The sequence below is a fragment of the Pristiophorus japonicus genome, chromosome 13 (genome assembly GCF_044704955.1).
Source record: "Pristiophorus japonicus isolate sPriJap1 chromosome 13, sPriJap1.hap1, whole genome shotgun sequence".
Taxonomy (NCBI): Eukaryota; Metazoa; Chordata; class Chondrichthyes; family Pristiophoridae; genus Pristiophorus; species Pristiophorus japonicus.
In genome coordinates, this window is record NC_091989.1 from 124,251,452 (window position 1) to 124,267,142 (window position 15,691).

At 42.2% G+C, this 15,691-nt stretch overlaps 1 protein-coding gene across 2 annotated transcripts in view; it reads right to left on the bottom strand.

Moving 5' to 3' along the window:
* The window catches only part of slc12a4 (solute carrier family 12 member 4), a 160,473-nt gene that overhangs the window by 61,307 nt on the left and 83,475 nt on the right, over nucleotides 1–15,691 (bottom strand). The window contains exons 4-8 of one of the 2 annotated variants that reach the window (XM_070897986.1): nucleotides 13,624–13,770; nucleotides 9,223–9,277; nucleotides 8,101–8,231; nucleotides 5,821–6,062; nucleotides 200–411 (exon numbers count right to left, since the gene is read on the bottom strand). In XM_070897986.1, coding sequence (XP_070754087.1) covers nucleotides 200–411; nucleotides 5,821–6,062; nucleotides 8,101–8,231; nucleotides 9,223–9,277; nucleotides 13,624–13,770 — 787 coding nt within the window. The remainder of the gene's footprint in view (nucleotides 1–199; nucleotides 412–5,820; nucleotides 6,063–8,100; nucleotides 8,232–9,222; nucleotides 9,278–13,623; nucleotides 13,771–15,691) is intronic. The other variant, XM_070897987.1, reaches the window with a different exon arrangement.

Genomic DNA, 15,691 nt, shown 5'->3' on the forward strand with positions numbered 1-15,691 from the left:
GTAAACAGAGGCCCTCTAGTGGACCAACACATATTAAAATGAAGGTGGTAGTTATGAGGCCAGTAATTGTACTTCCTACTGTAAGAATCCAACTTAGAAAGTATGACGTTCTGCACCACTTCAAACACACATAAATAATTCATGTTAGCCATAAACATTTTACTTAAAATGCATATTTAATAACCTGCTTTATACAAACCTTTTATTATGCCACTTGCTACACCTGGAATTCCTTGGATTTCTGTGACATTATTTTGAACAAAATACTCATCACAAGTGTCCGTTTGATTTTTATGACTGCAGAACAGGTCCCATAATTTGGTAGTCACTGTCAAATTATTTTCAACTGTGGTTTTGGCACAAACATCGAACAGATTTCTGGAGAGAGTTCGATTACCCAACATGCAAATCCTAAAGATAAACAAAAGAGCATTTTCTCATGCTGCAGTACAATTTTCATTAAAACTGCCCTTGCTGATAGTTACACAATAGTGCCAAGCATTATGCAGCAAAAAGAACACGTGCTCACAAACGTTTCTACAAACTCAAAGCTCTTATTTTTCTTCTATAAAACATAAAAAATATTCCTTCGTATTATTTTTGATTAGTTCCAACAATAGAATCATAGAATGATACAGCACAGGAGACCATTCGGCCCATGGCGCCACTTCGAATGAGCTATCCAATTAGTCCCACTCCCCTGCTCTTTCCCCATAATTTCTTCCCCCTTCAAGTATATATCCAATTCCCTTTTAAAAGTTACTACTGAATTTGCTTCCACCACCCTTTCAGGCAGTGCATTCCAGATCACAACAACTCACTGTGTAATTTCCTTTTCCCTCATGTCACCTCTGGGTTCTTTTGCATATGATCTTAAAGCCAAGTCCTTTGGTTATTGACCCTTCTGCCAAGGGAAATAGTTTCTCCTTATTTATCTATCAAAACTGTTCATAATTTTGAACAAGTCTATCAAATCTCCTCTTAACCTCTTCGGCTCGAAGTAACTTGGCTCTCCTGGCACCATTCAAGTAAATCTCTTCTGCACCCTCTCTAAGGCATTGACATCCTTCCTAAAGTGTGGTGTCCAGAATTGAACACAATACTTCAGCTAAGGCCTAACCTGAGGCCTAACCAATGTTTTATAAAAACTTAGCGTAACTTCCTTGCAATTTATTCTCCTTCAAGTATTTATCCAATTCCCTTTTGAAGGCTCCTATTGAAGCTGTATCCAACAGTGCATCCCAAATTCTAATCACGTGTTGAGTAAAAATGTTTTCCTCATGCTGCTTCTGGTTCTTTTGCTAATCACCTTCAATCTGTATCCTCTTGTAATCGACCCTTCAGCCACTGGAAACAGTTTCTCTGTTTCCTCTATCTAACTCTTCATGATTGTAAATATCTCTATCAAATCTCCTCTTAGCCTTCTCTGCTCAAAAGAGAACAACCCCAGCTTTTCCAGTCTATCCAAGTAATTGTAATCCCTCATCGTTGGAACCATTCTAGTAAACCTCTTCTGTACCCTCTCCAAAGCCTTCACGTCCTTCCTAAAGTGTGGTGTACAGAAGTGGACACAATACTCCAGGTGAGTCCAAACTAGTGCTTGATATAGGTTTAACTTCCTGGCTTTTGTACTCTTATTCTTAAATTTATAAAGCCTAGGATCCCATATGCTTTATTAACCTTTTCTGCCACCTTCAATGATTAGGTGCACAGACATCCCCAGGTCTCTCTCTTCTTGCACCCCCTTTAAAATTGTACCATTTAGCATGTAATGCCTCTCCTCATTCTTTCTACCAAAATGTATAGCCTCACACTTTTCGACATTGAATTTCATCTGCCATGTATTCGCCCATTCCACCAGCCTCTATGTCCGCTTTAAGTCTATTACTATCTTCCTCACTGTTTACTACACTTGCAAGTTTCGTGTCATCTGTAAATTTGAGTCCTGTACCACCTTACCTGCCCCCACCCCCCGTGCCAAGTCCAAGTAATTAATATACATCAAAAGCAGAAGTGGTCCTAGTACTGAATCTTGGGGAACTCCATTGTATACCTCCCTCCAGTCCAATAAACAGACAACTCTCTGGGCTCAATTTTCTGGGCTGGTAGCGGGCGAGATCGGTAGTGGGTCAGGTGGGAAAGTGGGTCGGGAACCCGTTGTCATCTTGCACCCACACGCCTTTCCCACAGGTGCGTCTGTCAGCGCATAGCCGACCCAACCAGCAGTGGCATAGGGCCCAATTGAGATCATTATCAGGTAGTTTACAGGCACCAAAAGCCTTTTTGCACTTACTTTTTAAATTTCCCTGCATGGCCACGGGATTCACGTAGCTCGGGAACCACATCCGTCAACCTGAGGCGTGAGTTCCGTGGCCATTGCTGCAGCTGATTACTTGACAGCATGAAAAACAAAACAAAATAAAAACATGTTCATTACATCAGCTAACAGATTGATGGAGATTCTGTACTATTTGAAAAGCTACTGGTAAATGTTAATTCAGAAATTTCTGAAGTATGAGAGTGCTGAAGGCTCCCATCCTATCTTGGATGATGAAGGAAATACATTTTTCACTGGTTGTTCTCAGCAGTTGCCTTCCAGCTCAACAGTAATTGCAGTGAATTGATCTGCACTATAAAAAATGACATATCATTTAAATACATTTTTGTGTTGTAGCTGGTCAGGTTTTTCTCACAGTGTACTGTGAAATGTCCAGTTACAGATTAAATCAAGTCATCAACCGTAACAATTTCATTCTCATTACTCATTCCACCGGTTCAATTTACTTTCAGTCCCTGAATATAACAAATGTAATTTTTTAGTCCGAGACTTTAGGGATGAATTTCTGCGGAGGTTCTCTCACTTGTCCATTATTAACTTCAACGGAAGAGCTGCAGAAATCCCAGAAACATATAAGCACCACTTACACTGTTCGGCAGGGCTTCTGCAGCTCTTCTGCTGAAGTTGCATAAGATTGTAAATCCACCCCTTTACAATGACATTTAAAATTTGCTTAATTTTATATATTACCTACACACACACACCTTTTATTTGTACCAGTTACTGATACAAAAGTCTACAGATTTGTAACTAAAGCACCAATAACTTTCCAATTAATGTACTTTTTAAATTTTGTTCTTGATCGTATTTATAGATGGCGTAATGTTACTTATTGATAATATTTAAATATTTGCCACTCATATACAACTTTTATTATATTATTGTAGAGTAAGGATTCAATACTTACTTTGTTAGATTAAATGTCAAATGCAATGTGGCCAGGGCCCCTTTAAGGATTCCAGCTGACCTTCTCCATTTATTTGGCCGAGTAACACATTGGGAGGGCTTAATAGGCCCCATCAAGGCAAGTTCATTTTCAGCAGCAGGATGGAGCCAGCAGTGGGGTCAGGACCTGCCACGGACACCACCTGCACTGGAACCGCCCAAGTAGACAAAATTTTGGCCTGTTTTCTATCCCTTAGCCAATTTTGTATCCGTGATGCTACTGCCAGTTTATCCCATGGGCTTCAATTTTACTAACAAGCCTAATTATGTGGTACTTTATCAAACGCCTTCAGAAAGTCCATATACACAACATCAGCTGCATTATCCTCATCCACCCTTTTTGTTACCTCATCAAAAAACTCAATCAAGTTAGCCAAACATGATTTGCCCTCAACAAATCCATGCTGGCTCTCCTTTACTGGTCCATGCTTGTCCAAATGGCTGTTAATTTTCTCCCGGATTATTGTTTCTAAAAGCTTCCCCACCACTGACATTAAGCTGATTGGCCTGTAATTGCCAGGTTTATTCTTCTCCTCTTTTTTGAACAAGAGTGTAACATTTGCAATTCTCTAGTCCTTTGGCATCACCCCTGTATCCAAGGAGAATTGTGGCCAGCAACCCGCAATTTCTACCCTTATTTCCCTCAGCAACCTAGGATGCATTCCATCTGGAGCAGGTGATGTATCCATTAAGTACTGCCAGCCTTTCTGGTACCTCCTCTTTATCTATTTTTATCTCATCCAGTATCTCGGCAACCTGCTCTTTTACCACGTTCTGAAAACTTTGAAATTATGCCCTGTACACCCAAGTACAAGTCGTTAATATATAATCAAACAGAGCAGTGGTCCTAATACCGACCTCTGGGGAATAACACTGTATATTTCCTTTCAGTCTGAAAAGCAACCTTTCACCACTACTCTCTGCTTTCTGTCCCTTAGCCAATTTTGTATCCACAATGCTACTGTCCCTTTAATTCCATGGGCTTTAATTTTGTGCACAAGTCTAGTATGTGGACCTTTTGAAAGATCATATGCACAACACCAACCACACTATCCTCATCAACCCTCTCCGTTATTTCATCAAAGAACTCAATCAAGTTAGAAAAACACGATTTGCCTTAACAAATCCCCACTGATTTCCATTTATCAGCCCATACTAAAACGTGCAATTTTACCAAAAGAAAATCGGTGTCGACAAAGAATAGCACACAGCTATCTGCAGCATAGTGAATATTCCACTACAAATTTAGTCTCATGACCCAAGAATGACAATTAAAGTGAGTTCTGCAAGTCAGGTCACACCTGTAATTGGTTCCTATTATGGATGAACATGCAATATTATACCACTCCTTTTAGTTTTGGATGCTGGTCAACATGCCATGTCATTAAAAAGAGACAAGTTATTGTGAGGGTGCTTTGGTAGGTTTCCAGTGGCCTTACATACCATCATATTCAAAGCAACATAATGGTAGTTTTGAGACACAGTTGCTTTGTGCATATTGAGCTCTTTACTGCAGCTTTTACTTGGTACTAGAAAAACTCCACTTATCCATACAGTAGTCTTTTTCTTGAACTACTAAAAATCTGCATTAGATGTAATTATACTACAGGCAACTCTCGATTATTCGGGGCCCTCGGGGATCGGGCTATTCCAGGTAAACGATTTTGCCGCTAGGGCGAGTGCACGTACTTGCCGAGAATATTTGGGTCCCAAATTTATACAGTACTTTGATGCTTTTCTGTTTCCGTGCACTCCAGGATGGGAGTCCACCTATTCATTTTACTTTAAAGTGAAGAAGCCCATGTTATACTGTGTCTACTTTTTCTTAAAATGGCCAGTCTAAAGACTTCAACCGCTGGAGGTCGAATGGGACTCGGCTTTACTTACCCCCGAGGTGGCACCCTCAGTGATACTCCAGACTGCACAAGAGCACATTCACCAAGATCAGAAAACGGAAAGATGGCAGGGAAGGGAAGGAAGAGTTGGATAAATCTTTTGCCCCTCTGAACTTGCTTCCAGCATGATGATCTGGACAGTGCTCTAAAAGAGCAGGGTTGGGAGCAAAGCCTTTGATCTGATAATGTGAGGATGGGTCGCAGCGTGAGCGGACAGACTGTCCAGGTCCGAGTTAATTTGATTGCTCTACAAGGATTCCTTTAAGGTCGAGACAGCATTAAACTTTATTATAAAATAAAGCCCTTCTTCTGTGTAGTGATAATGCTGTGTGTCAGCGCAGGACTGTGTGTGGGGTGGGTTTAATGGTCGTGTGCAACTGCACACGGGACAGAATCACAGTTTTTAAAAGTGCCGTTGCAGCGGGTTCTCCGTTAGATCCGTGTACGGATAATCGAGAGTTGCCTGTAATTGCATTATAAATTGCTACAGGATGCTTTATTTTTATGCTTTAATTTGTCACAAGTATATATCAAAAATGTTCTTATAGTATTTCACAGCTATACAGGTAATTGTTATTTAAAACAATATATGTCTAACATTTCTAATTAAAATAATGACCGTAATACAGAAATATTACTTACTTAAATTCTGGAGGATAAACGGCTGATTTGATGACCCCCACATAAATAGACAAGATGGATATTATCACACAGACCAAAAATAAAGAGGCAAACTTATTAACATATTTGACGCCTATGAAAACAACCAGACACATCAACGTGAGGAAAATTGTCCCATAGATTCTCATGTTGTTAAGCATAGCACTGGTTTCTTCATGTGGTTCAACAGGCTTAAATATAGCTGCTGCAGGAGCAATGTAGGCCTGCAAAACAAAGTGAACCAGTAGAATTATAGAATCATAGAATAGTACAGCAATAGTTCACCACACCAGCAAAGGCCAGTTAGTCACACTCTCCTGCTCTTTCCCTATATCCCTGCAATTTTTTTCTCCAATAATGTTGACAATGGAACAAAACAAATAAGGGCCGAATGGCCTGCTCCTGCACCTAATTTCTATGTTTCTATGTTAAAAAATTAAAAACAAAATGTACTGAACACGTAATAGGTTAAGATGGGAAGCTGGGCTTGCATCTACTACTGGTGAAGGCAGGTTACATCATGGAAAAAAGCCCTAGGAAATCTGTGGGTAGTATAGGGGGAATGAAGATTTACGTTACAGGTCTCTGACCCTTTTCCTTCTTCACAGAATGCAGATTCTCCAGGCATGGTGAAGAGCAAAATCGATCCTCAGGTATTTCTGTTTCTGGACCTACCAGTTTAAAAAAAAAATCCAGTAGTGCAGATAGGAATAGCATTGATTGGCACATTGGCAGAAACAGAAGAGTAACAGAGAGGTGGCTACTATCGCATTTACTCTATAGACTCCAGGGCACTGTGACCGCAGAGCAGAACCACAAAATTACTTTGATATATCAAAGTAAAATTCAATACAATTTGATCTGAGGACCAAGACTATATCAAAACTTCAAAATGATATTTGACACATCAAAACTCCATACTCTATCTTAGGTGAGAACAATTGTCATCCTCTTCTATACCCACCTCCCTCCAACCCACAATAGACAGCTGATGCCTAATCCTGAACACAAGTGGTCATTTTTAATGTGCGAGCCGAGACAGTGAATGTTCTCAGCTGTTCAGCTTATGGAGGGCATCAAAGTTGAGCTCAATCTTGTTCTCACCCAAAATGCACGGACACACACTCTCCAACAGGAGTCACTGGGCAATGAGCAGGAGTAAGATCCTTAATTGCTTCCCCCTCCATTGAGACCAGCTGTAGCAGCCACACGGTGGCCCTGTCTGAGTTTAGCCATTATTATTATAATACTTGATATATTCCTGAGAAGCAATATGTCAGAGGCATTCTCTGGTATTCTCCATAACACCGAACAAAATTGCGCTAATGAGAGCTGCTTAGACTGAATGTCAGTTAACAGCAGCATTTAATTGGAAGTCTAATACTATGCCATGCTGAGCTACTGGCTCAGCTACAACATTTTTTTTTGCTGGAACAAAATTCTGGTCAGGAAAGGTGTTTCTACTCTGTGAAAACTCTGAATTGAACTATTTTTATGTCTAATTAAACTGATAAAATGTGATTAATAGGAAGTGCAGTAATTCTAACATACTAAACTTAATATAATCACTGTCACCCGAGTAAGAAGGTTGTGGGTTCACGAGGACTTCAGGACATTATTCAGGTTAACACCCCGGTGCAGCACTGAGGGAGTGTTGCATTATTAGAGATGTAATTATTCAGATGAGATATTAACCTTTTGTCCTGTTCCTGGGAGATTCAAGTGAACACCAAGAATTCTGGTATTTTGGGTCAATATTCCTCCCTCAACTACCACCACCAAAAATAAATTAATTGGTCATTCATCGTGCTGCTTTTTGTAGGACCTCGCTAGACAAAATGGCTGCTGGGTGTGACTACGTAACAAGTTACTGCACTTCAAAGCAGTTCATTGTATGTGAAGCACAGAGGCATTTCTGAGAGCACAAATTACCTGCTATTTAAATGCAAGTCTTATTTTATTGAGGGTTAAATGCATGACCCGACATGACAGTAATATATAGATCTATATAAAATCTTCACTGACATTTCAAATTTAACGTTCCAAAAAATCCGACTTAAGGAATGGTGAAATAAACTTAACATTATCTTCACAACAGTGATTAAGACTGGGCCAGTTTATAAAAAATATCATAAAAGCAGTATCATATATTGTGCATTCCTATTTCATTGAACAGCACCTTTAGGTTTCTTAGAACAGCAATTAAAAAATAAACTACTACAATCTTCAAAGGCTTACCAAAACTACCATCCAGACACTCACCAGTAGAATTTCAATGGCACCGAGTACGTACATGGCTCCTGCAAATGTTGTTCCAAGATAGAAACACAGGCCCACAGCACCTCCAAACTCAGGACCAAGTGACCTTGAGATCATGAAATAAGAGCCCCCAGCTGCAAAAGAAAGATGTACAAAGTGGGAAAAGGTCACATTATGACAGGGATCAATGCCAAGGAGAAAAGAATTCTAAAAAAGGTGGATTCTAGATTGGATGATAGTCAGTTGTACAGTAAAAGGGGCTAGAAATTCAGTTTTTGGTAATAGTGGTATTTTTCCGTCAAAAATACCGCTATGATTCCGCTACCGCTACGAGGCCTAACATTTGGGATAAAATGTGCCTAGCAGTAAAAATCGGTGCTGCACGAGGATTCGTGGTGCAAATTGCACATTTTCTGCTACTTTTCTCCGAGGCCGATACCGCTGAGAGTTGGGCCTAGGGAGGGGGGAAAACCACCACAAAAAAAAATTCAAAAAACAAAACAAAAATAACAAAACATTCACAGGACACTTAACTATCGAATTGCTGCAAAAGAATAAAAAAATAAAAACTTTAACTTACCTTTTTTGCAGGTCTTCATACCTATCGCTGTTCCAAGGGCTGCAATGCAGATTTTTTCCAGGTGCTTTTTTTCGTCCTAACTACGGGTGCGCTGTGAGCCAAATTTTTGGCGAAAGTGCTATTTTGAGTCTTGCACGCCAGTGGTGTAAGCCCCAGCGGTACTTAAAAACCGCTGGCGCAAGACTTCTCCCAATTTCCGAGTTCACCGTTTTTCGCCAAAAACGCCAAAATATCGTTGAAAAACCGGGCGCAAGGTTGGCGAATTTTTAGCCCGAAGTCTTTAGGACTACCCAAACAAAATAACTGTTTCAAGGAGAAAACGTTGAGCCCTGCCAATTTTGAAATATACATTTTCATTTAAAAAAAGGAAGACATGTCAAAGTAAATGGTATACGAGACAAGATAAATCCTAATCTATCTGTACAGAACATGATTTAAAACGTACAGCAAGGCACTACCCCCAAAATTAAAACCCAGCACAGAAAGTATGGGCCAGTATTTTGTCATATAAACTGTTAGATAGTTTTTCAAAACAAGTTCATTACCTGGTACAACTCCATTTGTTGCTATAGCACTCATTGATATGGCTGTTAACATAGTCTGAAAAACATAAGACATAAACTTTGAGACATGTCTTTTCAAGCATTCCATCCTGAAACTCAATTTGTCCTAAAAAAAAACATTCACCCATAATTTTAAATTCTTATTTGGCACGTGTACACAAACAGAAAACCAAATAAATTATTTTATATACAGCATTCATGTTCTCAAAATGCTCAAGCACTGGTAAAAAAAATCATTACAGTAATAAACAGTTCCCTGTTTTACCAGGTGAGGGCACCAAATAATTAGAAAGTTTAAAATCACAATTTTTGCCATTTAAAAATATGAATTAAGGGAGTCTGTAGATTTAACTGCTCTGCTATTGAATTCAAATGTCTGAGACAATCAAGACCATTGAGATGGTGGATGGAGGTACTGAACAGAGCTGAGCCCAATATCCTCAGCAACTTCAGATCTTCAAACCAAATCTTAGTCTGTTGTCAGGTCACAAGGAACTCCCACAACAAAGATGGAATGATTCCATTATCACAAGCTAGAGAATATGCGCTAACCAGTTGGTGTTACATTCAACATCAGCTACTTATTGTGTATTCAAGCACTGGCACTTTGAACACTGTATAAAATGCAAGTAGTGCAGGAATCCTTTCATCTGTGCTGAGGGAAGTTATTATGACTTGACCATCAAAACCCATTTTTAGACTGGTGCTCGTTTAGATTGGATTCCGAGGGCCCAGCATTTTATTCAACTAAATCCGTCTCTCTCTTAACCCAATAGCAGAATTGGAATAAGGAAACCAGATTTAACAGTGCAAATATAGCGAGCCAACTCATTTGGATGCAGGTCTGCTGAAATACAATCTAAACAAGCTCTAGTATAAAAGTGCTTAACACAAATTAAAGTACACTGAGACGGCAAAGGTAGTGAAATCGGTGAGGGCCACAGTGGACTTTGAGTTAAAAGGTACTGAAAATATTTGTCTACTCGGGACAGGGGCTATTCAAGTGAATTATGTGGGTACTTCAATTAGTCAATGACCATCAGAGTCAGTAAAATCTTTGCATGGAAAGGGCATGTGCATTAAACCAGACTGACCAGCAATGGATTCACGGCAAGATTTAACCAAGAGATGCACTTAAGTGAGCTCCATTGTACCTATTAAATGTGTACTTTTATGCGCAGACCTTTTTGTATGATGAGGAAAGGCTGCTACAGCTGATCTAGATTATCTGCTGAAGTGGAGGGGAATCTCGTGGTGGATAATGGAGAAGTGCAATGGCATTAAGGTACCACAAGTATTAAATGCAGTATTACGCTGGTGTTTATTTAACTCAGATCAAGACTGGTGTCCATGCATTTCCATTGTTAATACATTTTATGGATTTGCTATTCTGCTGCTTGGATAAGGAAACCAGGTTTTAGAAAACACAGGAAGCCTACACTGCTGCTCTCTCACAATCCAAATTAAAACTGCCAATGCTAATGCACCTTAGTTCTATGACCTAACAATAAAATGCAACATATACTTCCAACCATTCATATAAGCATCCCTGACTATTACAGTTACCCACAGGACTGGCTGCTCTATGCAGAATCCTGATAAAACTAAGGACAGTTAATTAATTACCTCAAATGACCCAGTGGCATTTTGTTACATACTTAGTCTTTATATTGTCATTAAAATCTAAATAAGATGTTTTGAGGGTACAGCACTTGCATATTAAGAAAAGCTCAGGGAGAGGGAGACTCTTTAGCGAGTTCTCAGCAACAGTGGTAAAATAAGTGAAAAATTCTAATTTTCTGTGCCAGAAAATCCCAATGAATCATTTTATGACTCTCCGCACTCACAGAAACCCGGAATTGCACACAATTTTTCCCCATTTACTGACCTAGAGATATTGAGATTAGGCATTCTCTCTCCATTGGTATCCCGCCTGAGATCAGGTAATACAGCAGAGATTAGGGTTTAATCCTGAACTGCCTGGGCTGTAGGACTTGGTACTATAACAGGTAGCGCATGTACAAATACTTAAAAGCAATGGAACAGATTTGCAATTTGTGAATCAAACCAGTATACAGAACCAAAAGCTCAAAGAGTGAATCGAGCCATTCTCATGAAAGTTTTCCAGTACAAAATGATGGGATACCTTTCGGGCTTTAATATCATAATACAATAGCATTAAAATATATAGAACAAAATCAGCATGATTAACACTGCATGCATCCTAATCGGTGTTATGACCTTGCAATTCATTCTTATGTATCATATCAGTTTTATTCTAAAATATGAAACAAACATATTTTGGAAATTGCCCAAGAATAATTACTGCTTCTGGCAAATTACAAGTACAGTTCTCTGGCATATGCACAGTACAGAGAGAAGTAAATCTCCATGCAACAATGTATTTTTATGTTATATAGAAATGAGGGGCCCAAGTTTCGAGCTGCGCCTAGAACGGCGCAGTCCCGACCTGGACGCCCGTTTTTCACGCCACAAAGTGCGCCTAAAAAAAACCTCCGTATTTTCCACCTCCCTGCAGGTCCTCTGGCCCTCGGCGCAGCACAGCAGGAGCTGTAGGGGGCGGAGCTAGGACCCTGCGCCAAAAACAGTGCCAGGAGCTCTGCACATGCGCGCACGCAAAGTGCAGTAGCTCCAGGCGCCCGAAACTGTGTGGGAGGGGCCCGAAGCACGCAGCCCCTAGCCCTGGCCCAATGGCCTCACACGGCCAGCTCCTGCTTCCTCCCGACCCGACTCCCGCTTCCCGCCCACGGACCAGACCCGACACCCGCTCCCCCCCCCCCGCCTCCGGACCGGACCTGACACCCGCTCCCCCCACCCCCCGGACCGGACCCGAAACCCGCTCCCCCCGCCCCCCGCCCCCCGCCCCGGCCCCCGGACCAGACCCGACACCCGCTCCCCCCCGCCCCCGGACCAGACCCGACACCCGCTCCCCCCCCCCCGCCTCCGGACCGGACCCGACACCCGCTCCCCCCACCCCCCGCCCCGGCCCCCGGACCAGACCCGACACCCGCTCCCCCCCGCCCCCGGACCGGACCCGAAACCCGCTCCCCCCGCCCCCGGACCAGACCCGACACCCGCTCCCCCCCGCCTCCGGACTGGATCCGACCTGACCTTCCTCCCCCCGACCTGACCTCCCTCTCCCTCCCTCCCTCCCTCCCCCCGACCCGAACCGACCTCCCTCCCACCAATCCCCGACCCGACCCAACGCCACCTACTTGTAAATCTGGTGCTGGGGACGGGCCCTGCCTAAAGTCTCGGGCCCGGCCCGTTCAGCCTCCCTCCCCCTTCTCCTTCCCCCCCACCCCCCCCGCAATCTCCTTCCCCCCCCCCCCCAAATCTCCTTCCCCCCTCCCCAATCTCCTTCTCCTTCTCCCTCCCCCCCCCCCAATCTCCTTCTCCCCTCCCCCCACAATCTCCTTCTCCCCTCCCCCCACAATCTCCTTCTCCCCCCCATCTCCTTTCTGGCCCTTCTCCCCTCCCCCCCCAATCTCCTTCTCCCCTCCCCCCCAATCTCCTTTCTCCCCCTTCTCCCCTTTATCCCCTTCTCCCCCCTTCCTCCATCCCTCCCCCCTTCTCCCCCATCCCTCCCCCTCTCTCTCTCTACCCCACTCCCCTCGCTGTCAGAAACACAGACACTGATAGACAGAGAATGAGAGACACACAGACAGACAGAGAGATAGAGACACTGACAGAGACACACTGAGGGGAGCATCCCAGCATGCTGTTGGAAGGCTTCCGGTGCTGCAGTCGGTAAGTAGAAAATGTTTTATTTATTGATTTTTTAAAAAATTATTTCTTATTAATTTTTTTTGATTGTTTTATTGGTTGATTTATTGATGTATTTATCATTTATTATTGATGATGGCTCTTTAGTTGTAAAACTGAAGTGTTTAATGTTTGTAAACTTCCCTTTAAACACCTCCCCCCCCACTATTCCCTACGCCTGATTTGTAACCTACGCCTGATTTTCTAAAGTGTAGACAAGGTTTTTTCGAGCGTACAAAAATCTTCACTTACTCCATTCTAAGTTAGTTTGGAGTAAGTTTTCACTCACGAAACTTTGAAATCAGGCGTAAGTGGCCGGACACGCCCCCTCTTGAAAAAAAAATTCTGTTCCAAAGTGAAACTGTTCTACCTGACTAGAACTGGAGCAAACCAAATGTGGAGAATTCCGATTTCTAAGATACTCTGTTCTACACCAGTTGCTCCTAAAAATCAGGAGCAAATCATGTGGAAACTTGGGGCCGAGGAACTTAAATTTAGTTTTATTTTAATTTTCACATTTAGAATAAAGCCGCGGACAAGAGATATTTACCCCATGCATTTAGCAATTCTGATACAATATGAACCTCTGCTACTTACACAGCAACAACACATGAAGACAATACAGAAAGACTGCAAGACCCCTGCAATTCCAACAAGCCACGTCAAACGTAGAAAAAGAATCACTCCAAAGATATTCTGTAGGCAAGGTAAGTACACTCCCATCAGGGTTCCCATTCTGGGAGACTAAAAGGGAAAAAAAAACATATTATAGTTTAAGATCATTTGAAATCACAAGCTGCATATTTGAATAATTATGACTTCCATAAATCATATTGAAAGATCGAAAAAGAAAGACTTGCATTTATATAGCTTTCGTGACCTCAGGACACCCCAATGAGCTTTACAACTAACAAAGTACTTTTGAAATGTAATCACTGTTGGAATGATTTGTTAGTGAACCTGAACAAAAGCAGGTGTGTGTGACCAGATATATTTTACACTTTCTCTTTGAATTGTTCAGCAGACCAGAATCCCACATCAATTTTTCTTGCACTACAAACGACTTTGGGTGGGCTAACAAAAATTACCACCTATGTATGCAGCAGCTTTGCTAAAAAAAACTGCTTTTTTTTTTATTTCTCATGCTCACATTATTGTGGACATATCAGAGAAAGTCCAAATTACTCAACACAAGGGGAAAAAGGTTAAAAAAAACATTTTGATTAATGCTACTGCCACTAGCACAAGCTGTACTCCCTGCCACTTACATTTGTCATGCAGGAGCTTCCCTTCACTCCGCTTACAATCTCTGGCATTTTTCCTTTACCATTCACTTACTTTTGAAGGATGACAGCCATCAAATATCCAGCAGCTTCTACGAACAGATACTTCTGGAAATGCCAGAACCGCTTAGTCAACGGACAGTTACTCAACTTCAGATACATTAACCCACGTCTGTTCCATGTCATGTTTAAGATATCTAGGGCTGGATTTCGGGGCGGTAATAGCTGCGGGGCAGTTCTGATACTGCCTGGAAAAAGTTTGCACCCTTATCTGCAAAATTCAGCATACAATGAGATTCCATGATCAGGGGCGCAAAATCAGGTATGACACGAGGAAGTTTCTGCACCCCAGCCAAAAATCGCGGTGTTAAATAAGTCAGAATAATGTGCAAGGACAAGGGTGTGCAGATGCCCTGATTTTTGTGGATTACGCTTGTAAATAGTTTTGTTGATTTAATGCACTTCATTGTTGTTCAGTGCCCTGCAACACAACAATGTCTATTGTATGGTTTTCTTTTGGTGGGGGAAGTTTTTGTTACAGTAAAATGTCTATTTGATCCTTTGCCATTGTGCATCATTCCAACATTTACTGGAGATGTGCCTTTATGGGGGCACATAGCGTGTCCAGTATAAGCTCCATCCCTCAGTTTCCTCCATTTAGGAGAAACGGTCCATTATGAGCTGGCAACATGCGACTCTTGGTCATCTCCACTCTGCCTCCCCCGTAGATGGTGTGGCTATCCAATGGGGGCCTCGCCAGGCTCCTCTTTGTCGTCCACCTCCTCCTGAGGTCGGCCTGCAATCTCCACTGACAATGCCTGGCCCCTCATGATGGCCAAGCTGTGAAACATGCAGCACACCACAATGAATTCGGAAACCTGTTGATGAGAGTATTGAAGGCTGCCTCCAGAGCGGTCCAGGCATCGGTCTACCTGTAGGAGATGGCATATCTGTCAGTACTTCCTTTCGGAAGCGCAGCCTTCTCACACACTGCTCCTCAGAGAGCTCGTGGTATGAGCGTTGGTGCCTGTAAACCCGTGAGGGGTAAGCCCTCCTCCCCAGACATCTTCGGCCTCTCCTCATCCATGGCCCGACATGGCCAAGAGTCCTTGTTGTATCCTGACATGCCTAGCAATAGCTTGGAGAATAATACGCTGACAAACTAGTAATGTCCCCATTAAATTATTTCAGTGAAGATGCAAGGGCACTGTAATGGCAGATAAAAGTACCACTTTCAAGTCAGAGCTTCACACAGTGTGCTGTGCACAAACTCAAATTACAAACGCTGCAAATACCGCTTACTGGACCGTGGGAATGCTTGGTTTTTCAGGTGTTTCCTCGGGCAGACATATAATGGGATGTTCGGGCCTAATTTTGCAAAA